Raw genomic sequence first — 25647 nt, 5'->3', positions numbered from 1 at the left:
TTGCTGGTTGGGTTCAGGTTGAGCTTTTCTGCCTGCCAGGTTGGGTACTGGGTCCAGGTTGGGTGCGGGTCCAGGTTGGGTGCGGGTGCAGGTTCAGGTTGGGTGCTGGTCGAGCTTTTCTAGACCCGCACATCACTACTGCTCTGCTTCGAATTTCCCATTCTTCTCTGTTAATTGACTTTATTTTCTAAGTAGAGCAACATCAAGGACAGACAACTGTAGCCAGTTAGTTGAAATGACCAGCAGGAGGCCCCGTTGTTTTAAATTATTACAAAGTGTAAAAACTTCTAATACCTAGAATAAAATAAATCATGTAAAATGGCTCAGACTCTTCTAAGCACTTTTGCAGTTTACAATTTGTTTTGTGGGCTCCCATTCTGTTTAATAGCATTTCAATGTTAACCGTATTGTTAATAAAAATGGGTAAACATCCCATGGATTGCTTTGCTAATGAACTTTGCTTTCTCCTTATGTTTCAATATCAGATCAAAGCAGAGCTCGATCGATATGGAGACCGGCTCCTTAAGGGACTGGCATATTACAAACCTCCCAGGTACTGCTCAACGTCGCTGACTATTTGATATGCTTTGTGTGCAGCCTCGTGGAAATCCTTAAAAGTATGTTTGGCCATAGAGCATGTATATAAATATGGCACTTATACACATATATGTGAAATGTGTTTGCAGCACAAGCTCCGCAGACAAAGTGAAAGCCAATAAGAATCTGTCTCCAGCCCTACGGGAGCTTGGTTTGCGACTCAGCAAATTTCTGGTGAGGGCAAAATCTTTGCCGTACATACGGTATATGGTTGGCAAATGCTGTACCTGTTGTATGTGCATTTACTAAAGCAGCTTCCTTTATGAGTGATTCCCAAAGGCCCTGGACGAAGAGCAGAGCGTGGAGCTGTTACAGACTTACCTGCAGTATGATTACAGAGGGACACAGGAATCCTTAAAGGTAACAGAGTTTAACAGAGAGAGGTAATCTGTCAGCAGGTTAGGCCGTATGTTAAGCTCCATAGAATTGTCTGAACATGGTTAAGTACCATAATGCACCTCTCATCTCTTGTTCTGACACTGCAGGCAGATGTGATGCACCTGACCAATCCCGAGGTCCGACAGAAGCTATTTAAGGATATTTTAGGTGGCACTCAAGCTCTGGTAAGAACTAAGCACTTACACTGCTTTAAATGAGTGAATGCTATTGAGTGATACAACAAGTACAGCTCTTGTTTCTATAAATGTTTTTTTACAAAAATGTTTTGGGTGCAGTCCCAACCATATCATGGGTTGGTAGAGCAGTTAGGGTTAGGGTCTCCTCTGACCAGCTCTACCCATTTTTCTACCCAGTCTTCGGTTCTGACAAGTGTTTCTGTTTCACGTTAGCTGCTTGTTCCCAGGTCAGTGGCCTGCCTGCATCTCGCCTCCACCATGCTTTGTACCGTGTTGATCATCTTACTCCGGAGGTGGAAAAAGTGAGTTTAAATATTTACATTCTCAGTCCTGAATGATCACTATTTAAGCCCAAATTCGCCAACAAACTTTTAGTGTCACTTAGCTGTACTATTTCCAGCAGCCTTACGCCCACAACCTCTTTACTGGGATCAGTGTAGGAAGCTTGTGCCCTTGCTCATTGCCAGCTCAGTCATGATGCTATAAGTTTAAGGAGGTTGGTGGCAAATGGAGGCAGAAAGAGGTGGTGCCATACTATTAAGCCTGCAGGGGTACTAGTTTCTCCTCATCTGTACTGGATAGTGAAATAATTTGTAAAAGAATAGAGGAGGGTTCCCTCTCCCTCAAATCCATATTCTCCTCCAGTATGTGGATGGTTGAAGTAAAGGTGGACATACATGGGCCGATAAAAGCTGCCGAACCCTCCAGATCCAATTGGTAGTTTATTGTTTAATGTATGAACTACCCACTGATATAATTTGAGGGCTGCATCAGTAGGGTGTTGTCTTCTCCTGACCCTATTGCTTTTTGGCAGTGACCTAGCAGCACCTGAGGACATTCTCCACTGTCTGACGCAGATTCTGGAGGGCGTGCTGCAGAAAGATCAGCACCTGGTGGAAAAGACCAAAGCCAGAGTCTTCTCTGCCCTCATCTCTGTGCTACAAATGAAGACAATGAAAGGTAAGAGGGGATATTAGCGTAATGACAAAACCATGGTAGGTTTCAATGACTTGGCATTTTATAATAATAAGGGTGACATATTCCATGCCCCAGTAACCTCATAGCAACCAACCAGCATTTACATTGTACGGGTGTACTGTTTAAATGCTGCTTTTAGTTTATGATTGGTTCTTCTCTTTGTCTTGGATACACAGCCAGCGAGATCCCCAGTTACTGCTCAATGTGTGCGAGACCTTGCAGGAAGAAGTGGTGTCTCTTGTGGATCATACAGGCCATGAGGTCCCCGTCAGTGATTCATCAGAGGACAAGGACAGCATGGAGACTGAGGACATGGGCAGAATCCGGCAGAAGGACCAGCGGGATGGTGTGAGTTGTCATAGGGAGGAGAATATACCCATAACCCTCCATAACTGGCTAATTAGATTTACATTTGCCATTTTGCTTTTCCCTCTAAAGGTGTGTGTGCTGGGGTTGCATTTGGCCAAGGAGCTGTGTGAGGCGGACGAGGAGGGAGACCAGTGGCAGCAAGTGCTCCGGAAGCTCCCGATTCTGCCCATGCTTTTCAGTGCCCTGGAGGTCAGCCTGCGGATCAAGCAGAATCTCCACTTCTGTGAAGCCATTCTCCACTTTCTGTTCACGCTGGCGAAAACCCACCAGGTCAAAACATTCTTCTTCAGTTCCTCTGCCAGCGGCATATAAATCCTCTCTATGGTGGCTCGTTTTGCCTTCCTTACAGAGAGAACAAGCATGTTTATCATAATCTGTGTTTGTTATTGCTTAGTTAAGGGAGCTGCCATATTGTTCATGTACTCTAGTATCCTGAGCGAGACAACTTACATCAGTCAGAGAGTAACGTCGGTGTTTGGTGCTTTGCAGGGAGCCGCTGCCATGGCAGGTGCTGGGATCACTCAGACTGTGTGTTTGCCCCTCCTTAGCGTATTCCAGCTAAATTTTAATGGGGCCGGCTCGGTGAGTTTTTCTCTTTTTGTGGTCTATGGCTTAAGGCTGGTGACTGGCAATGCCAAACATTGAGGGCTTTCCAACAACCCCCCTCTCTCACTGACACTAGACCATATGGTCTAACCTTTAATAAGGGACCCCTTTAGCTGGAGAAATGTCGTCATGCATAAGTCACTTTGATATAGTTCTGAGCCTATCCAAGCATCTGTGGAATTGGACTCCCCCCCCCCCAGCCTCTTCTAATTTTAGTGTCTTTGGTGGAAACATATTTGTCGTTAATGGGTATCGCAAGTGTCCTGCCTTGTAGGGTGCTCCCTGTGTCCAATGTTACACATCACAGACAAGGTGATAATATAGAGGGTCCATTTGTTCCCTGCTGGGAGCAGTGCATTGCACCTTAATTCTAGCCAGTAATTATCCAGCCAATCAATATGTTCAGCAGCAAGAATTCCAAAGTGGGGTTTGATATACTCAGCCATCTTTTCTTGGCTTAGGCTCAGCCAGCACCGTCGCTCCGTAAATCCCTGGATGCCCCCTCTTGGCCCGGGGTCTATCGTCTCACTGTGTCTCTCATGGAGCGCCTGCTGAAGACCTTGAGGTACAATTTCCTGACTGATGCGTTGGACTTTGTAGGAGTCCATCAGGAAAGGATTCTGCAGCTACCATTGCTGACACAACCAGCTTTGTAGTTCTATGTCTTGTGTTTCATGAGCTGCAGTGTAACCCTGTCTTCACCCACCAGTGTTTGAACGCCGTGCGCTCCGTGCAGAGCCTGGCCTGTTTGGAAGAGGCAGATCATACGGTTTGCTTAATGCTGCAGCTTTCTAACTTCACCAAAGAATGGAATTTCCACCTCCCGCAGCTGATTAAGGACGTTCAGGTAAGGGAGGTTCTGTTGAAAGTCCCAGGGGATGCTTCCCACACACCAGCACACTCCAAAGTGTTTGGCTCTGTGCTCCATAGCGTTTGGCTCTGTACTCCATTGTGTTTGGCTCTGTACTCCATTGTGTTTGGCTCTGTACTCCATTGTGTTTGGCTCTGTACTCCATAGCTTTTGGCTCTGTACTCCATAGCGTTTGGCTCTGTACTCCATAGCGTTTGGCTCTGTACTCCATAGCGTTTGGCTCTGTACTCCATAGCGTTTGGCTCTGTACTCCATAGCGTTTGGCTCTGTACTCCATAGCGTTTGGCTCTGTACTCCATAGCGTTTGGCTCTGTACTCCATAGCGTTTGGCTCTGTACTCCATAGCGTTTGGCTCTGTACTCCATAGCGTTTGGCTCTGTACTGTAACTGTGCACTGTCCTGACCCTGCAGGTGAATCTCTGTTACCTGTGCCAGGCCTGCACTTCTCTCCTGCACAGCCGCAAGATGCTGCAGCATTACCTACAGGTGAGTGGGCATATCTCTCTAACATGTGCCCCTACCATTTATACACCACCCTCTCTCACACAGCGTCTCCTTTCAGATAAAGAATGGAGAATCCGCGTCCTCCGCCTCAACACCACGCGGGCAGCACACTCCCCAGACGCCATCCAAGCCGCCGACGGCAGAGAGCGAAGCACTGGAGCTCAGGCAACTGCGTACTGTTCAGCACAGCCTCTTGAAAATCCTGGGCAAAACTCTGGCCACCCTGCGAGCGTTCACCCCTGACCTCTGTCAAATCCTCCAGGTTCAGGTAAGTTCCTTTAGTATTAATGGATGAACTGGTCACTATTTCCCCTAATAAAGAGTACATCTTATTATACCTCTGTCCTCCATTTCTGCAGCCTTTGGACCTGGCTCAATATAATCTCCTGTTTGCACTGAGCTTCACCACTCCAGCATTCGATGCAGACGTTACCCCCTCCTTCGGGACCCTTTTGGCCACCGTTAATGTTACGCTAAGCATGCTGGGAGAGGTATGTGTGCAGTCCTATGACTGGCTGGAGGTCTGTGTGGGGGTGTTTCTGCTAAAAGATCCTTAGAATTACTTTCTCTTTTTGAGGTGAACTTCCCATTTACTGTACTAACGTAGTCTTATTATATTGTTTCCACGGATGGATAAAAAGAAAGATCACCCCTCAGTCGAGCTATGGGAGAGCCCAATAGCACAGGAGACAACAAGAACAAGTCTGCCAGCCTTAGTCTTTCTGAGCCTTGTAATACATAGCAACCAATCATATTTTACTTCCTGATTCTAAATGCAATAGATGAGTAAGAGCAAAGGGATAGGTTACTATTGGTTGAAAGGCTAGGACAGGCTTTGTAGGTAATTATAAATCATTCCGACTATCATTCCGACTACTAATTGTACTAAAGTCATAACTTTTGCTTCCCCAGGTCTCTGCTCATGTTCATCATGGCGAATTCTACCTTCGGGATCCTTCTGTTCACCCCCGGGACAAGCAGCGTATGAAGCAAGAACTGAGCTCAGAGCTGGTGAGCAGCCTCATTTATTTTACTGCTCCAGCGATTGGCAAAATGTGGCATCCCAGCACTTCCAACCCAAATGCCACAGGTTGCCTCTCACTTAACTGCTATTATTTACACTACAGTCATCTGTCTCTGTATACTTGTATTTATACATGAGTGGAAGAGGCCATGTTTATACACACACAACACTCTGTTGGTACTCTTGCTTCATACAGAAGGGCCCGCACCTGAGGCAAGCAATGTTGTGGCTCCCTGCGCGCAGAAAAGGAATGATCTGGGCACACATAATACACACATATTGCATAAGACAATATGGCAGTTCTTTTCAGGCAGAGATAGCTTTCCGCCAGACCAAGACTGGAATCAGATGGCACTCACGAATGCAAAATGTGCTAAATATGTTTAGTTTATTGAGATCTCCATACTATGTTTCGGAGTGTTCTCAAGTGTTCTCAAAGGGGAGGTAGATCCTCCGAAATGTAGTGTGGAAATCTCAATAAACCAAACATATTCAGCACATTTTGCATCAGATCCCCTTCTTGCTCTGGCTGTAATTGGAACCCCTGAGCAACAGAGTACCCAGATAAAGCACCACAGAAGTATTTACGCAGAATCTGATCGCTTGCCATTGTACCCCAATTGCTGTATTTCTGCGTTTCTTTACAGAGTACCCTGTTGTCCAGCCTGTCTCGTTACTTCCGGAGGGGTGGCCCCTCCTCTCCTGCTGGCGGCCTTATGCCCTCCCCTCAACCTAAAGGTGCATCAGCTGCAAAAGTGGCCCCTGAAGCCCAGGAGCCCCTCATCCAGCTGGTACAAGCATTTGTGCGCCACGTACAGAGATAAAATGGCTGGGACTTTCTGGACTTTCCAACCACCCAGGAACAGTTACATTATGTACAGATTCTGCTCAGTAACAGACACAACCGGAACCCAGATCCCTGTACCAACTTTAACAGAAGGAACAAACCCACCACACTGCTCAACGTATGAACCACCATTTGTTTTGGGACCTGTGGGTGACTCCATCTTTGCTTGTGCACCCATTGATTGAGGTACATGAGCAGGACTTGCACTGGTGGGGTTTTTTTTTTTACTTTTTACTGTGTGCCCTTCTTTTTTTGAAAGTATCTTTTTTTGGAAACACTCTATTTATACAAAAATTAAAAACAACCCGTTTATGTATTCATGATTTGTACAGACTTTAGGCTCCCCTGTGGCAGGAATGACTTCCGTTTATTAACAGCTATTCAAACACAGACAGTAATGCTGACAGGCAATAAATAACACACACACAGGGGAGAAAGTAACCTTATACTTAATGATGGGAGGCAGTGGTGATAGCAACACATGGGCCTGTGGGTCATGGAGGCATTGCAGAATCCTGTGGCACGAGGCAGAGAAAGGATATTACTCCAAGCATCCCCTGCTAACACTGCAGCTGCCTATCCCTGCAATATGGCATTACCTCTTGCACCGTCCTTAAAATGGCTATGGTGGGATTCTGGGTGTTGTAGTACCAACCTCTGTAGGAGCTGCTGCTGCTTCAGAATCTAATGGGCAATATTGAGATATGAGCTTCTCTAAATCTAACACACTTGCCACAGTTGCAATGCATTGCATATATAGGTCACAATGTACCCCTATCAGTGATGGAGCCCACTGAAATTATTTGTACAAAAACATCTAAAACGTATGTGAAGGGGGTACAGAGCCTTAGGGCATATGGGAAGTAAAAGTCGCCACTATATTAGAAATCGAGTATAAATCTATATAGGCTCCAATAGTCGGCACAACTCCATATAAGTAAATCTGTATGAGCTGTGTGGGTTCCCTGGGGTGAGACCCCCGCCCAGCAAAGCTCAGGCAAATCCCCATAGAGTCAGTTCTGCCTCGACTTTAACATCTTTACAATACGGATCTGGGAATGTTCACAAAAATGTTGCTTTATACAGACCCATCGTTGGGTTTTGGGGGAGGATTATTATGTACAGTAAAAATCCATGGACTTCAGTACTGAAATTATCAGAACCACTGGGGGGGGAAGTCAAACAGTGAGGGAGAGGCCAATGAAGAGGTCGGCCAGTAGGAGTGAGACAGGGGACACATGGAGTGGGCATCTTCCTTCTGAGACAGATGAAGGAGGACCAGAAGCAGCAGACGCTGGGCAATGAGTCAGCCCTCTGGGGCTATTGGCTTTTAAGAGGATTAGTGTGCCCTTTAGACAGGCCTTTAGCTGAGGAGCTCCAGGTAAGTGACCGGAACTTTGCCCTTCTTGTTTCCCCGTTCACCTACAAGCCAGTCGGGGTCCATGCCAGGGAGACTGTAAACTGTGATAAGCTTCAAACAAAAGAAACAATGATCATTCCTTGATTGTGCCCCAGTCCCAGGGTTGCTGAACGTCTGTACAAATACACGAGCCCTTAAGGCACGGCCATAAAAACTCACCTCGTCTGCAAAAAGAGCAAGCTCCGTGATATCGGCCGCTTCATAATCATACAGCACTCGCGCTTTCCGTGTGCCGCTCACAGGGGGCGTGACTTCCACTGGGTTCAGAGGCACCTCCCCAGGGTTGGAACTGGCCACTTGGAGGACAGGAAGAGTGGCGGGTGGGGGGGAGGAGCTGAGCGGTTGAGAGGCGGGATCTGTGTTACCCACTGGAAACCTAAAAGGCACAAAAGTCACCCGCATCAGCAACTTCCATGTGTAAATGGGGTACCAAGAGAAATATGACTACAGCAATCTACTTACAATTCTGCCCTGGAACTGTCAGCATAGGGAAAGGGTTAAGAAAGGGTTAATTGTACTCATAGGCATTATATACTGGTTGTTAAATGAAAATTGGCACCAAATAATGTTTCTTCCCCAAGTGTACCTCTTCCACCACTGATACAAGATAAAGCATCTGGGTTGTGCGTATAATATAGGAACCCACCCACCTACCTGCCAAGCTGTTTCTGCAGATCCAACATGTACTGGTAGGACTGAGCAAAGTAAGTGGCCTGGGCCTCTGCAAATTCATGGAGGCAGCGCAGATGGTTCACCTGGGAAAGGAAAAACCAACTGTGTTACTGGAACATTTACAACCTCCAATATTAGACACCATAATGGATAGTTTTCCAGGAAGAGATCCAGTAGTGCCACTTAGTGTAACTCACGTGGGTGCTGCTGATGCCTTCCAAGAGCAGCCTGGTGACTTCCGCCTGCCGGTCGAACTCTGTTTGGGCCACTCTCAGCTCATGCTCTGCCTGCAAGGAAAGCACACAGTCCTCATGAGCCAAAGGACAGCACCAATACCCAGTTCCACAGGATTGTCCAACCCAAAGGCCCTTTGAAAGCAAACCCAAACTCCTCTTGTCATCATCCAATCATCGTGCCAGACCCAAGGCCCTCTTGTCATCGCCCCAATCACAGCGCCAAACCCCTCTTGTCATCGTTCCAATCACAGTGCCAAACCCCTCTTGTCATCGCCTTAATCACAGTGCCAAACCCCTCCTGTCATTGGCCCAATCACAGTGCCAAACTCCTCTTGTCGTCATTCAATCATCGTGCCAGACCCAAGGCCCTCTTATCATTGCCCCAATCACAGTGCCAAACCCCTCTTGTCATCGCTCCAATCACAGCGCCAAACCCCTCTTGTCATCGCTCCAATCATCGTGTCAGACCAAAGGCCCTCCTGTAATCGGCCCAATCACAGTGCCAAACACATCTTGTCATCATCCAATCATTGTGCCAGACCCCTCTTGTCATCACTACAATCACAGCGCCAAACCCCTCCTGTCATTGCCCCAATCACAGTACCAAACCCCTTCTGTCATCATCCAATCACCGTGCCAGACCCCTCTTGTCATCATCCAATCATCGTGCCAGACCCAAGGCCCTCTTGTCATTGCCCCAATCAGAGTGCCAAACCCCTCTTCTCATCGCCCAGTCAATGTGCCAAACCCAGGGCCCCCTTGTCATGGTCCCAACCACAGTTATAAACCCAAGGCCCCCTTGTCACTACCCAACCCCAGTGCCAAACCCTGTGAGCTTTGCTTAACTGCACTGGACGCTGAATGGTGCAGTTGCATAACAAATAGAAACCCTGAGATAAGATCCATCCCCTTATATGAAGAGATCACTAGCCAAAGCCATAAAGCATGACTATCTTGCTGCTTTTGGAAAGGCAGGAAGGAGGATACAATAGTGACAGTCTCCTAAGCAATGTTTAAAGATTTTGGTGAATGACTGACACTGGCTTCTCCTACTTTGGGGGCAAAACCGAACAGAAGAAGTCACATGTCCACTACCAAAACCAATGGGACCCTCAGTGGCTTTATTAGGTGGGAAGAAATTACAATTTCAGAAATGGAACAGGGTAATGGTTACATGGAAAGAACATGTACATGTAAGAAAGGCATGACTCTATGACTCTTTCAGCTTTGGACATTTTTGGAGAAAATCTGTTCAGATTGGGTGTTAAAGGGCCACAGCCAACATGATCACTAGGGAGAAGGAGACACTGGCATTGCCCCCTCATTCAGCTGCCTGGGTGGGGACCCCTGTCTTTGCCTACCTGCAAACTAAAGGCCAAGTTGTGCCATACAGTGTTAAATCAATCGATTTCCTGTCGCTAGTAAACAAGTCACATGCAACTCAATATGGAGCCTCTGAACGGATCAATCAACCCACAGATCAATCAGCCAATGGGATCGCAGCCCCAGCACTGGGCACTTGAGCCGGCATCGCTTCATAGTGGATCAATATCTTGTCTGGACTTTAGCTTAATCCAATGGTTCTCATTAACATACAGGGGACCAATTCAGCCAATGGGAAGCTCTAATATATATATATTATGAAAGTACCGGTGAATTCATCCCGTAAGAACTGCTTGTGGGCTGAACACTAACCCTTTAGCACAATTAGCAACACAGATGCTCCTCTCTGCAATAAATGACTAACATTCCAGAAAATAAAGGCAAAGGTAATCTTTTTGGCCTAAAGACAATGGCGCAGTTGGTCTGGTTTTGTTCAGAAGTTTGGTTTCTAGGGTGCGTGGGCATAGCAACCAAACAGTCCTATCCTCACCTCCTTGAATAAAGGACCCCAAACTCAAACCCTGTTCCTGTGGCCCCTAGACAAGAGAGAATTCCCTTAATTATAATTGCGGCAATGCTGCTGACTGTACTCCCACAAAGACGTGCTTCAGGGTAACCCTACAGGGAGGGGGGTATATATATATATATATATATATGTGTGTGTGTGTGTGTGTGTTTATATAAGGCGTGATGGTATAGGTGGGCTCACTTACCTTGTCTACCTCGTCACTCCAAAGCTGCAGTCACAGAGTAACAGGAGAGAGGAGTCTGAGACACGTCATAGGCAACTCAACAAAACACAACAGGTAATGGCTCACATACAAGAAGCACAACATGGGGGGTGATCATTTATTCCCATTCTCCCCAGGACCCCCCCTTTATAATACTAAGTACATTCTGCCCAATCCCCACTCCAGTCTCCAAGCAGTAACTATATACAGCTTGTTTCCAGCAGGGGGTAATTAGTAGTTTATCCCCTAATGAGATGTCTATGCCCCTGCTCTAGGGCTCCCTCTGCTGCTTGAGCCTCAGTACTGCTGCTGTCTGGTGGGTGTGATGGGAAAGGTATAGAGCAGGTGTCCCCAACCTTTTTTACCCGTGAGCCACATTCATATGTAAAAAGATTTGGGGAGCAACACAAGCATTAAAAAGTCCCTTGGGGTGCCAAATGAGGGCTGTGATTGGCTACTTGGTAGCCCCTATGTGAACTGGCAGCCTACAAGATGCTCTACGTGGCACTACACTTAGTTTTTATGTAACCAAAACTTGCTTCCAAGCCTGGCATTCAAAAATTAGCACCTGCTTTGAGGACACAGAGAGCAACATCCAAGGGGTTGGAGAGCAACATGTTGCTCATGAGCTACTGGTTGGGGATCACTGGTACAGAGCAATGGCAGAGAGAGAGGAAAGGAATTGGAACAGAGGAAGAAGGATAAGGAAGAGGAATGGGGCTGAGGGAAAGGGAGAAGGGAAGGAATGGGCAGAGGAAGAAGGATAAGGGATAGGGAAGAGGGAGAAGGGATGGGACAGAGGAAGAAGGGAAGGAAGGGGGCAGAGGAAGAAGGATAAGGAATAGGAATGGGGCAGATGAAGAGGGAAAGGGATAGGAAAGAGGGAGAAGGGAGGAATGGGGCAGAGGAAGAGGGAAAGGGAAGAGGCAGAGGAAGAAGGGAAGGAATGGGGAAGAGGGAAAGGGATAGGGAAGAGGCAGAGGAAGAAGGGAAGGAATGGACAGAGGAAGAAGGATAAAGGATAGGAATGGGGCAGAAGAAGAGGGCAAAGAGAAGAGGAAGAAGGGAAGGAATGGGGCAGAGGGTGAGGGAGAAGAGAAGGGGCAGAAGGAAGAGGGAAAGGGAAGAGGCATAGGAAGAAGGGAAGGAATGGGGCAGAGGAAGAGGGAAAAGAGAAGAGGAAGAAGGGAAGGAATGGGGCAGAGGGTGAGGGAGAAGAGAAGGGGCAGAAGGAAGAGGGAAAGGGAAGAGGCATAGGAAGAAGGGAAGGAATGGGGCAGAGGAAGAGGGAAAGGGATAGGGAAGAGGCATAGGAAGAAGGGAAGGAATGGGGCAGAGGAAGAGGGATGGGGCAGAAGGGGAAGGGGTGCAGCAGAGAGAACAGTTACACCCCACCCGGCCAACATAATACTGTGTTACATGCTTATCTAGTCCAGACTGGAGTGGGTCTCTGTGCCAGTCTCACATAATGTCTGTGCCAATGCCATATGGGAAGTGGCTGGGGGAGAATAATGAAAGAACTAAGAATAAACCATTTCTGCGTCAGTGTGGGTGATGATGGCAGAGCAAGATGCAACATGAACCAAGGGAATCCATTCTAGATACACGACTCTCTCTCTATATACAGTATATATGTCTCATATTCTATCCTCCTCTATATCTATCCTGCCCATCCTTGTCATCCCCTGTATGAGGAATATGGCACTCGGGGGTTACAGGGATGGGTGGGGTAATATTTATAACCATAAGTCATTACAATGTTCTGTCTGTGTGTGGATTCTCTATGCCTATATATATATATCTATCTATCTGTTGTACGCAGCTAGAAGAGTGGGGAGTATCAGGGCCGGGGAAGGGAGTGATCTTACCGCTGATGCACTGGCCGACAGTATGTAATTACGAGGTCGGGTCTCCTGAAAATCAGGCAAAGCCTGCGGGGGAACAGAGCTCATGTCATGCGGGGGGAACAAGAACGGCAGATCCAAAGAGCAGCACAGACAGAACCACAGACGGAGAGCGGGTCGGAGAGGCACAGAACACCCAACTCACCCATGGGGAGGGAGAAGCTAAAAAGTTACACAACAGACACCTTAAAGGAAAAATATACCCAGTTCCCAGGCCATTGAATAAAGGGGGCAGATATAAACTGTTGAGGGACCCAGCAATGGGATGATCTGGGGGGTCCTTAGGGCTTCCTACACCCCCTTTTCCTTTTAGACTGTAAGCTCTATGTGTAGAGTGCATAGCTAAGCAACATGGCCGCTCCCTCATGATCCACCATATTAAAAAAAAAGCAAACCCTCAACACAATTTTTTTCGAAGGCTCTGATTGCGCGTTTGCAATTAGTTTTTTCTTCTAGTTTTCAAGATATTAGCCATTATTAAACATAGTGAGACAACAGTGCCACCTGCTGTGCATTTTGGCTGAAAATGAATTTCATGATAAGAAGTAAAGTCCTGACCAGAGAAGCTTCACGCCACTCACTGACGTAATTTTTCCAAACAGAGCACCATCGCTATGACTTCCCGTCTTCTCACGGAATTCATTTTCAGCCGACTGTGGCTGGTTGGCCAAAATGCACGGCGGGTGATGCTGCAGTTTCCTATTCATTAGATCAGCAGTTTCATGATAAGTCTTGAGACGTTGCTCTGTTCAGACAATGAAGTTACTGAGCCGGGAAGAGTCATGTGATGTTTCTCTCGTAAGTTCTAAGTAGAATAAGGCTTTAAATGGAAAACTGGGTATATTTGTACTTTAAAAACACAAACACCAAATCTACGTAGCCAATCACACTCACGGTTCCATTCTACACACACCGTGGGAGGGGTACTGGGAGGAATATGGAGCATTTTGATTGGCATGCAGGTTACTAAAAGCACAGTGCCGTGCAACAGGGCAGCAACATGCGGAGCACAAGGTACAGTTATAACAATAATTAGAAAAACAGCCACATAATCAGCCAGTGCATGTTAAAGGGGTGGCTCACCTTTAATTTAACTCTTAGTATGTTATAGAATGGCCAATTCTAAATAATTTTTCAATTGGTCTTCATTTTTTATTTGCTTTAGTTTTTTAATTATTTGCCTTCTACTTCTGACTCTTTCCGGCTTTCAAATGGGGGGGTCACTGACCCCATCTAAAGAACAAATGCTCTGTAAGGCTACAAATGTATTGTTATTGCTACTTTTTATTACTCTTCTTTCTATTCTGGCCACTCCTATTCATATTCCAGTCTCTTATTCAAATCAATACATGGTTGCTAGGGGAATTTGGACCCTAGCAACCAGGTGGCTGAAATTACAAACTGGAGAGCTGCTGAATAAAAAGCTAAATAACTCAAAAACCACAAATAATAAAAAATGAAAACCAATTGCAAATTGTCTCAGAATATCGCTCTCTACATCATACTAAAGGTTAACTCAAAGATGAACAACCCCTCTAAAGGGACAGGCAACAACAAGCATTAATCTGCAATAACGAACACTGCATTTATTTAAAATTCCCCTTCTACCACACTATGGTCTCTAGCGGGATTCTTTCCAGTGCAACTCCCAGACGCCTTGTTTTTTTGGGGGTCAGCCAACTGGGTATGACGGTAACAACTGCCTTTTTCTTATGGGGAGTTTATGAGTCATTCAGACTGGAATTAATGGGATGGTTCACCTTTTAGTTAACTTTAAGAATGGCTAAATCTAAGCAACTTTTCAATTGCCCTTCATGTTTTCTTTTTTATATAGTTTTTGAAATTTTGCCTTCTTCTTCTGACTCCTTCCAGCTTTCTCCAGGTCTTGACTGGGATTCAAAATAAGCCCTGGCATTTCAAGTACAAAGAGGCTGAAACAGCCCTCCACCAGCCCAATAAATAGCGACTGTCTATGTCAATTTGCAGCAGCCCTCCTGCCATTTGCCAGAACCCAGGTTGCCAGTCCTGGCCTGGGGTCACTGACCCCATCTAAAAAATATTTGTTCTCTAAGCCTACAAATTTTTTGTTATTGCTACTTTTTATTACAAATCATTCTATTCAGGCCTCTCCTATTCACATTCCAGTCACTTTTTCAAATCAATTCATGGTTGCTAGGGTAATTTGGACCCTAGCAATCAAATTGCAGACATTACAAATGGAAGAGCTGCTGAATAAAAAGCGAAATAACTCAAAAACCACAAATAATAATAATGAAAGTCAGAATATTAGAATATCCCTCTCTACATCATACTGACAGTTAATTTAAAGGTGAACAACTCCTTTAATGGGCACGGGCAAATCTGATTTAATGGCCCCTACACCACATGCACGGCACTGCACTCCTGGGTCTGAACGTCATTGGTAGCGGAAAAGTAAAAGAAATGAATAAAATAAAAGGGAAACTTCACAGCAGCGACTAATACTCACATCCCCCTCCAACTGAGCCAATTACAAGAAAGAAAAAAAATACAAAATACAAGACGGTTAGTGAGGGTAAAACAGAAAAAACACAGAAGGAAGGCACAGCAGCCCACACACAGCCCCACAATGCAAAGAGGACGAGGGTAGGGCCAAGCCCACAAGCAGACGCAGCACTCAGCCACCTATAACCATGAATGGGAAGAAGGCCAGTGGGTATAGATGGCTCTGTGCTGCTGTAAAGGAGATTCACCCATCTGCGCCTTTAACCCTTTAGTCTTCCTCTGTACTTAGTCACCTACTCCCACAATGCTCCAGTGAGTAATGACAAGGCACAATCTGAATGGGTTATTATGATCAATGCAAAGGGAAGAGTAAAAGCCGGGATACAGGCACCCCAAGCTGCTGCTGAACTAAACTGAATCCGATCAGCCACCAGCTGGGAATTGTAGTTCAGCAATAGTTAGAGGAATGAAGACTGAACATCCCTGGGCAAAAAGAATTAGTGACTTTCTCTCCCCTTTAAATAATGGGGGAAGGAATGTGTACACAAACCCCAATAAAAGCATCACTGGGAATAAATACGGTACCGCTGCTTTGGCCTCTGCTGCCTTGGACTTCTTCAGTCGCGCTTTGCAGGCGTCCAGATCTAGACGACGGTTCTGCAGGATTCTTCTCTCCTTCTGGAGAGTAGCCGGAAGTGTTGCACATTAGTCTTTTACTGATTGGCTGATCAATGCTTACTGGCTGCATATTACAGCTCCTCTTATTGGCTGTCTGGCTAAGGATAATGGGCATTATAGGGAAAGTATATATGGTATACATCTCTATACATACTCTCGACAACCATAACTGCCTTGTCTCAGCCCAAACCCAACTAGCGCTTCCATCCCCTGCTGTTTATATACTTATACCTGCACATCTCTGATGCCGTACACTATGAATGACCAGCCCGGTGGAATTATAACACAACAGGAGGCCAAGTGGATAGTTCATGGCACACTATGCATTTTCACCACCACCAGAGGAATACCTGTGATTGCTCAGGCTGCTTTCTATTCTAATCCTGCCTTTGCACCCCACTTTCAGTGACTGCACCCCTCTTTGACATTCCCCCCCAATAGAACGAGCAACTTACAGCAATGGTTTTCCAGTCTCCCTCCAGGAAATTCCGCAGCGGGGTGAGGAAATTGATAGAGGACGAGTGGATGAAGTCTCGCTCTGCGGCCCCTAAATGTTTCTGGGTCTCTCCGACTTTGATGAGCGTTTGTCCTGGAAATAAAGAGAGAGGAGCCATTCATGTGGCTGCAGGGCACAAACTGTTTTGCAATGAGATGGGAATCAGATTAGAAGGCAGCAGAGTGCAGGATGGAATTAAGGGACGCGGTGTGCCCACAGGCTCCAATTATAGGGAAACAATCATCATCAGCTACAACATGAGATCCTTAGACACTGTATGGCTGTTAAGAGCAGTAAGGGATCTGGGCAAAGAGTCGTTCTTTCAGCATAAAGGTCCTTCAACAAGAGAGAAGGAACCATGAACTCAGCCTGAACTACAGATCCTCACTAGGGGGGTTGGGAGTTGTAGTTTAGCACCAGACAGAGAGCAGTATATATGTGTTCTTTTTTTCTCTTTTCAACAAATATCTTGTATCATTGCACACCCCTCCCTTTCCAAAAATGGTTTTGCCCTAGGCAAGTGCCTCTGGGGTCAACCCCTAGTCATACAGATGACACAATGGAAGGCCTCAGCAGAATCCAAGTCATAGAAATAGTAGGATGGAAGACCTAAGAAGAGTCACACAGCTAAAGACTGAACAGGAGGAGCCCTAGTCATAGAGATGGTAAGATGGAAACCTTAAGAAGAATGACAAGATAAAAGTCTTAAGTAGAATTCTAGTCATAGAGATGGTAAGATGGAAGACCTAAGTGGAAGCCTAGTCATACAGATGGTAAGATGGAAGACCTAAGTGGAAGCCTAGTCATAGAGATGGTAAAATGGAAGACCTAAGTGGAAGCCTAGTCATACAGATGGTAAGATGGAAGACCTAAGTGGAAGCCTAGTCATACAGATGGCAAGATGGAAGACCTAAGTGGAAGCCTAGTCATACAGATGGTAAGACGGAAGACCTAAGTAGAACCTTAGTCATAGGGATGGTGAGATATGGAAGACCTAAGTAGAATCCTATTATAGTGATGGTAAGAAAAGACCTAAGTGGAACCCTAGTCATAGAGATGGTGAGATGTGGAAGACCTAATTAAATTCCTAGTCATAGAGATGGAAAGATAAGACCTAAGTGGAACCCTGGTCATAGAGATGGTAAGATATGGAAGCCCAAAGTAGAACCTTAGTCATAGAGATTGTAAGGAAAGACCTAAGTGGAACCCTAGTCATAAAGATGGTAAGATAGAAGACTTAAGAAGAATCCTATTCACACAGATGACAAGATGAAAGACCTAAATAATATCCTAGGCACATAGAAGACAAGGTAGACGACCTAAAAATAAACACACTTTTCACAGACACCTTATCAGCCCATAATTTATTGAATTCACTCACCATACGGTGTACTTGGTCCAAAGTCATTGGCTGCTTCAGTCATGTATTGACCCAAGAGTTCTGCAGTGGTGACCCGGGAAGGTGCCTTCCTGTCTAGCTTCTCATACAAGAACTCTTCTACTCGAGCACCTGCAAGCGGCAGCATGGTATCAGTTTGGGACCGTTACGGAGTGAAGACAAAGAGTTGAAACAGAAACAGATGAAGGATCCATTTTGCTCCATAATGTACCATCCAGCCTCAGACTCATTTCTAATTCATGGCAACGAGTTGTGCCAACTGCATTTTACATTTTTATTCCTAGGAATAAATGTCTCTCTAGGTTGTGTTAAACAAATGCTCTGTCTGAAGCCTGAGTGCCTTAGATGGGAGGCCAAAACGCCCTAATTCATTTTTGGTCAGTGGATGTCTATGGCTGTAGGCAACGGAGAAAGATTCCAGTGGATCTGCCTTGGCCCATCACAAGTACTTAATAGGCGTGAGCTACAGAAGGACCTCTCTAGCACAAGTACTTATTAGTTCTGGGCTGCACAAAGGCTAAAGGTATTTACAAGTAGGTTGCAAAATGGCCTCTTTCTCTACTGCCCAAGCCTAGCACAGGTAACTTCTAGGATTAGGCTGCAAAAGGACCTCTTTCTATCACATAAGTAATTAGATTGGGCAGAAGAAAGACTTCTCTCAAGTAAGTCTAGCGCAAGTATCTACATTTATTAGGCTGCAGAAGGACCTCTCTCTTTTGCACAAGCCTAGTACTAGAATTAGGCTGCAGAAGGACCTTTCTCTCTTGCACAAGCCTAGCACACATACCTAATAGAATTAGGCTGCAGGATGACCTCTTTCTATCACACAAGTAATTCGATTAGGCAGAAGCAAGACTTCTCTTATGCGAGTCTAGCACGAGTATCTACATTTATTAGGCTGCAGAAGGACCTCTCTCTATTGCACAAGCCTAGTACTAGAATAAGGCTGCAGAAGGACCTCTCTATTGCATAAGCCTAGTACTAGAATTAGGCTGCATAAGGACCTCTCTCTTTTGCACAAGCCTAGTTCCAGAAATAGGCTGCAGAAGGACCTCTCTCTAGTGCACACGCCTAGTACTAGAATAAGGCTGCAGAAGGACCTCTCTATTGCATAAGCCTAGTACTAGAATTAGGCTGCAGAAGGACCTCTCTCCCTATTGCACAAGCCTAGCACAAGTACTTACTAGGATTAGGCTAAAGACAGACATCTCTCTCTCTCTTACAAGTATGTTGGACCACTCTACTAAACAAGTGGTTTCAAAGGGTCTTCTCTTGCACAAGCCTATCACAAGAACTTACTAGGATTACGTTAGGAAGGGCTTTTCTCTCTGTCAAGCCTAACATGAGTACTTACTAGGACTGGGCTGCAGGAGCACCTCTGTCTGATGTAGGATCTTCTCAGTCCAGTTCTTAGTGTTGTCGGCTCTGGTCAAGAGGTTCTCAAAATGTGCGTCCAGCTCAGTCTTCTCTGCCTGGCCCAGGTTCTCTTGTGTGAACTGAAATAAAACCCCCATTTAACAGAAAATAGGCTTCGCTACTCCATCAGGCGTTATTCCACCACCCAGGTCCCTACAGATGCAGATATATGCAACAGACTCAAGGCACAACTGGTTTAATCTCTTTACTGTGGGTGTTTGTGGAACAATCCATGCAACAGGGGGGACGAAAAGCACTTTAATCTCACAAACCTCTTTCAATTGGGAGACTATAAACTAGACTGTCTTATTCAAAAAGGGGGTTCACAGGATCCCCAGTCTCTCTCTTATAAACACAGGATATCGTGAGCTGCTTCCCTGCTGCCATACTGATTAATAATGCAACGCTGAGTCTCAACGCACACCAATGGCAGCCGCTACTCCTGAGTGCCCCGTGGGAATTCATTATTCATTGGTGTCAAGGTTTCCTACAGGCAGAGCTGGAGCTTCAGGGAAAGTCAAAAAATGCATCCTTTTGCTCCAAGTCGCCAATGAATAGGTCACAAGATCAGCATACGTTTCTATCCCTTAGAATGAGCACCCACACCCACATCATCATCATCAATTATTTATATAGTGACAGCCGGTTATTTGAGGTTGGGGCAGAACAAATGTGGATAGCAGTTGTAGGATGTTAGGGCCGGCTGGACAAAAAAAAACAAGAGGGCAGCCATATTTGATCAGAGGTTCAGAGCCATTCAACCTGATTGGCTGCTCATTCATCACCAGCTCATTGTTAATTTGTGGCTCTAGAACAAAGAGCCTATGAGTAAGGGCCCATTTTTAACTTTATAAATATATGGGCTACTACTAGTAGCGCATCTCTTCCCATTTGAATTTTCCTTATACTCCAAAAATGACTGGTAACCCTTGAACTGGGAGATTTCCTGAGATGAAACGACTATATAACTTTGTTCTTTCATTATTAGACTTTTGATTAGGGATGCACCTAGGGTTGCCACCTGGCCGTTAAAAATGTTGCTTGATGCCAATGTTATTAATAGGAAAAAACATCAAGAATATAAGAAGGCCGGTATTTTTTTCCAGAAAAGGTGGCAACCCTAGATGCACAGAATCCGGGATTTGGTTCGGGATTCGGCCCAGATTCGGCCTATTTCATCAGGATTCGGCCAAATCCTTCTGCCCGGCCGAACTGAATTCAAATCCTAATTTGCATTAATTAAGGTGGTTGTGCCCGTACACGCTCCCTACAACTTGTGCGTAGTGGCAATGCGCCGGTGCAGAACTGCATGCGAGTGCAATGCACAGGGGGGTATGGTGGGTGTATAGGTGCCCACATTTGGTTTGGCCAATTTCAACCATGCTGACCATAACCTGCCTTCACCCAACCCTAAACCGACCTGCCAAAGTGGGACATGCCCATCAGCCTGAAATTTCGGCAACAGACATTGGTGGGTAATACATGAGCCTTCGGATATGAGCCCTTTAAGTCACATGCCATTAAGGTTTAGGGTTCATTTCTTGGTGTATCCCTAATACCCAGGCATGAAATCCCTTCCTCCCCCTATATCCCGATCATCTATGGATCCCATGGATCAGGCAGCAGCATCCCTCTTTAGGAATCAATCAATCAATGGATATTACAGGGGCCGTGTTAACTCTTGCATGTCCTTGTGGTCTGTAGGTGCATAAGATACAAACATAAGCACAGGTTATTTTACTTCCCCTTTAGAGTGTTCTCTAACGAGGTTCTTCTCTTTTCTGTTTATTGTCATGGGGCTGCTGTTGAAATTACTGCATACAGCAGCCCAGGCACAGTCCACTGGCCCCTCTTTGTAGCTTATGATTTAGGCCTAAATTGCTACTACAATTCCCAGCATCCCCTCTAAGGGAGGGTCTAGTAATGAATCAGCAGGAGTTGCAGGGTTACAAGGAAGGAAACGTGTACTGTAGAATAAAATGGCCCTGCCCTGGGGCCAAGGCAAATGAGATTGGGTTATGTTTCCAGTCTCCCAGGCAGTGTGATGCACTCTGTGTTAAACCCATAAGCAGATTTGTATCTCGGGGCACTAATAACTGTAGCGCAGCAACCGGCAATTCATTATTCATCACCCTGCCGCCGGCTGCAACACACGCTCCCAACTGGAACCAGTGCTGTGACTGCTGTGGGGGCCGGGGGGTGCAACTGGATTCGGGGGTTGCAGGGGATACCTTGGTGCGGGTGCAACATTTGTCCCAGAGCAGTGAGTTGTAGTTACGCCACTGCCTGCTCCGAGCACAGGGTTAGATTGGCCGAGCCAGCATAGGATATTCCCATTCTATTCCTATATGATCATATTATTTGTCACTGTGCCTGTCTGATTGGACAGCTGTGAGAGTGGGCCCAATATGTCAGGTTCTGGGGGGCAAAGAGATCCGGTTGAGATGGGAAGAATGAAATCACACCAGGCTGTTACTGCAGGCGACGGGGCGTCTCCCGAAAAATGAGTGTGAGCTGCCATATGTGCAGCCTGAGGAAAGGCAGTGGGTGGAAAAGTTTGGGGGCGGATATGTTATGTGGGTACAGAGGGGCCCCCTGCAGCCCAAATCCTAAGTATGTGATATCATTGCCCCCCACTGCTTGCTTTAGATATAAAGGAAAGGGATAATGGTGGTCTCCTTTAACCCTTTCACTGCCAGTAACATCGAATCCGCATTTCTGCCATCCATTCCAGTGAATGGGAAATGAAATATATATATATATATATATATATATATATATATATATATATATATATATATATATATATATATATAAGTTGTGCCTGAGAGCACACGCAGCACAGATGAGCTCATTACAGAAACCTTTTAGCCTCCCCCAGGCTGAACATGACACTAAAGCATTGTTACCCCCCCCCCCCCCACACACACACACACACCCGGCAGTCATAATGCAGGGAGGGAAAGAGGAGGAAGCAATAGATGCCTATTTCTTAATCTAGGGTCCCTAGATGTTGTTGGACTACAACTCCAAATCATGCGTTGATTTTATGTTGGGAGCTGTGGTCTAGTCACATACACAGATCCAGTTTGCAATGTCTAAGGGTATATTTGCCCTTTAAATTCCCCGATGCCTCCAGGATATACTGACAGGTGAGCCAGTGACACAGGCCGGGGCTACACGCATGACTGAGCTCAGCAATCATTCCCATAACCTCCGGCACAGAGAAGCCTGACTGATTGCACAACCCCCCCCCCCCCCCCCGTGTGACCTGTCACATAGAAACACACTCGACCAGTTTGTAATCATGTCTCCCAGCAGCTGGCCACAACACACTTGCACCACAGAGGCTGCAGGGCTCACACCTATATGCAGTAGATTTAGATTGTAAGCTCCACTGGCACAGGAATAGAACATATCACTAACATATCACTGGCACAAGAATAGAAACCCTAGAGACAGAGTGGCAATGGCTGTGAGTCAAGAGTTTACTGTCTGCGGGTGCATCTCAGTGTAACCCTTTCATTACTTATTATTAACCTGCTCAGTGCCGGTACACTCCACCACTGGGCGAGCAAGAGAGGAACTGGATGGACAGGTTAATAGTGAGGCAAGGAGTATGGCAGTAGTCAGGTCTAATTTTCAGCCAAATTCAGCTACAAAACCAGCCCAAAACTAGCCAAGAGGCACAAAAAAACAAAAAATAAAGAATAAATATGAAAATACGCCTTTTTCATGTTTCCATGAAGCAAAATGGGACAGGTATAGGGGTCCCATGAGACCCTAATACATATTCCATTTCAAAAACAGCTCAACCTCTAGACGTTTTTGTAGCCAGTGCCCCAAAATTGTCTGAAATTGAGGAAAGTCACCGAAAAATGTGAGAAAGGGAAAGACGGGAGACTGGGGTACCGAGGCCAAATTCTGGTAACTCTTGATTTCTACACAAGTCAGTCCTGTTGCATGCTGGGTATTGTAGCCTTACGTTAAACTCTGCAAATTGTTAAACAAAACGACATTACCCAACATGCATTGGGAGACGCCAGCCAAAGGCCCAAAAAGTAGCCCAAATCCGTACCTTGGCTAGTTTGTACTTTCAAAATCCGCCTGGGCTTTAAATTAGCAGCCCAAATTGGCTGGAAAACTGCCAACCTGACAACCCTGGCCAGGGGATACTGGGAGTTTAACCTGGCCAGGGGATACTGGGAGTTTAACCTGGCCAGGGGATACTGGGAGTTTAACCTGGCCAGGGGATACTGGGAGTTTAACCTGGTCAGGGGATACTGGGAGTTTAACCTGGCCAGGGGATACTGGGAGTTTAACCTGGCCAGGGGATACTGGGAGTTTAACCTGGCCAGGGGATACTGGGAGTTTAACCTGGCCAGGGGATACTGGGAGTTTAACCTGGCCAGGGGATACTGGGAGTTGTAACTTGTGAACAAGTATTAGTCAAGCTAAAGGGGCGGGGCTAAAGTGAGACAGTGACAGGAGTGAGGCTACAGGTGGGCTAATTAGTCCCACTGACCTTTTGACCTTAGTAGTTAAGTGCGATGGGCAGAGAGTTCTCAGCTCTGGGAGTCAGTTTCAGTTACGACAAGAATTCACCGGCACACAGGTTTAACTTGCTTGCATTACCTGTGTGCCGGTGAATTCTTGTCGCCACTGGATAATGAGGTTGCCGTTTCCTCCATTTCGCTGTGCACCTTCGGTGAAGGCCAGGGTGTGCAAGTACTTCCTGGACAGTCAATTTCACTTACACAGAGGTAAAAACAGCCCCAGCAGCCCAATAATAGTCACTGGCTTTGGCATTTGCCTCAAGCACAGATTGCCAGCCCAGGCCGGGTTGTTATTACACGGGGCAAAGAAGAGCCGCTACATCCCCTGTGAGACTATAGCCATTCATTCTCCATGTCACACTCGTTTCTCTGCCGCCCGTCAGTACAGGTTTCTATTAAACACGACGTAATCCAAAAACACGACTATTTCTATCCAATGCGCTGCTAATAACTGTGTGTTTGTCTCATAAGCTCTGCTTGAATTCATTTGGGGCCCACAGTAAAATCAGTTGAGGGTCTGTATAACCAATAGGACGTTAGCTTGGACTGTGTGTATATATATATCAGTGGGCATGGTTAATAAAGGGGTAAAGAGGGGATAGGCAAGGCTACAATATATCTGGGTGGGCATGGTTAATGAAGTATAGGGGAGGTGGGCAAAGCTACCGTTAGGATAAATGAATTAGGGTGGGCAGGGGCACAACATGGTTGAGCTGATGAATAGAGTATAGGGGAGGTGGGCAGGGGTACAATCTATTTGGGAGAGATGGTTAATGGGCAGGTTATTGGGAGGTGGGCAGAGGGTACAATCTATTTGGGAGAGATGGTTAATGGGCAGGTTATAGGGAGGTGGACAGGGGTACAATCTATTTGGGAGAGATGGTTAATGGGCAGGTTATATGGAGGTGGGCAGGGGTACAATCTATTTGGGAGGGGTGGTTAATGGGCAGGTTATATGGAGGTGGGCAGGGGTACAATCTATTTGGGGGGGTGGTTAATGGGCAGGTTATATGGAGGTGGGCAAAGGTACAATCTATTTGGGAGGGTGGTTAATGGGCAGGTTATATGGAGGTGGGCAAAGGTACAATCTATTTGGGAGGGTGGTTAATGGGCAGGTTATATGGAGGTGGGCAGGGGTACAATCTATTTGGGGGGGTGGTTAATGGGCAGGTTATATGGAGGTGGGCAGGGTTACAATCTATTTGGGGGGGTGGTTAATGGGCAGGTTATATGGAGGTGGGCAAAGGTACAATCTATTTGGGAGGGTGGTTAATGGGCAGGTTGTAGTGGAATTGGGCAGGGGTTCAATCTATTTGGGAAGGTGGTTAATGGGCAAGTTTTAGGGAGGTGGGCAGGGGTACAATCTATTTGGTAAGAACTGGTTAATGGGCAGGTTATAGGGAGGTGGGCAGGGGTACAATCTATTTGGGGGGATGGTTAATGGGCAGGGGTACAATGCAGTTGTGGGGCATGGCTAATGAGGGGGATGTACCACTAGTAGATATGGGGGGAGACAGCCCGGGGCACAGAGGGTCTCACATGACACATAACGGCTACAGGCTCGGAGCAGAAAGTGCAGCAAAGATGGAGCAGGATAAGAACATGAGCTGGAGCGGAGGATGCTGCTGCTGCTGCTGCGGAGGGAGGGGAGTTGGTACTCAGGACGCTCCCTCTCCTCCCGCACCATCCCGGGGCCTTACCTGCACCGCCCGGCTGAAGAACACCCCTGCGTCTGACGCCAACTTCTTCACACTGAAATCCATCTTGTGCCAGGCTGGGAGCAACCGCGAGCTGGGAAACAGCTGTCTGTACTGCCCGGGACCTGCCCACACACTGCTACTGCTCAAGCACAGGCCGCTTAATCCATCCCAGAGCTCGTCGCTCCCCCTACCCATCCGGGA

At 46.4% G+C, this 25647-nt stretch overlaps 1 protein-coding gene across 8 annotated transcripts; it reads right to left on the bottom strand.

Moving 5' to 3' along the window:
* Positions 1-6717: 6717 nt before the first annotated feature.
* sh3glb2.L (SH3 domain containing GRB2 like, endophilin B2 L homeolog) lies at positions 6718-25639 on the bottom strand. Of its 8 annotated transcripts, NM_001094305.1 has the most exon segments (13): positions 6718-7842; positions 7951-8167; positions 8254-8268; positions 8446-8546; positions 8661-8750; positions 10796-10819; positions 12682-12744; positions 15206-15217; positions 15787-15879; positions 16335-16468; positions 17757-17885; positions 19129-19270; positions 25447-25592. In NM_001094305.1, coding segments are annotated over 13 exon segments (1191 nt in total). In that variant the 5' UTR covers positions 25510-25592; the 3' UTR covers positions 6718-7734.
* Positions 25640-25647: the final 8 nt, after the last annotated feature.

This window comes from Xenopus laevis, chromosome 8L, assembly GCF_017654675.1.
Source record: "Xenopus laevis strain J_2021 chromosome 8L, Xenopus_laevis_v10.1, whole genome shotgun sequence".
Classification (NCBI taxonomy): domain Eukaryota; kingdom Metazoa; phylum Chordata; class Amphibia; order Anura; family Pipidae; genus Xenopus; species Xenopus laevis.
Note: the sequence above shows the minus strand (reverse complement) of the source record. Positions and strands in the feature narration are given on the sequence as shown.

Coding starts and splice junctions, on each gene's coding strand:
- sh3glb2.L (XM_041572082.1), bottom strand. CDS start 25,509: ATGGATTTCAGTGTGAAGAAGTTGGCGTCAGACGCAGGGGTGTTCTTC. Junction 17,886..19,128: donor GCTCCTGCAGCCCAGTCCTA/GTAAGTACTCAT, acceptor TGCCGCTTGCAG/GTGCTCGAGTAGAAGAGTTC. Junction 16,469..17,756: donor TGGACCAAGTACACCGTATG/GTGAGTGAATTC, acceptor CTTTATTTCCAG/GACAAACGCTCATCAAAGTC.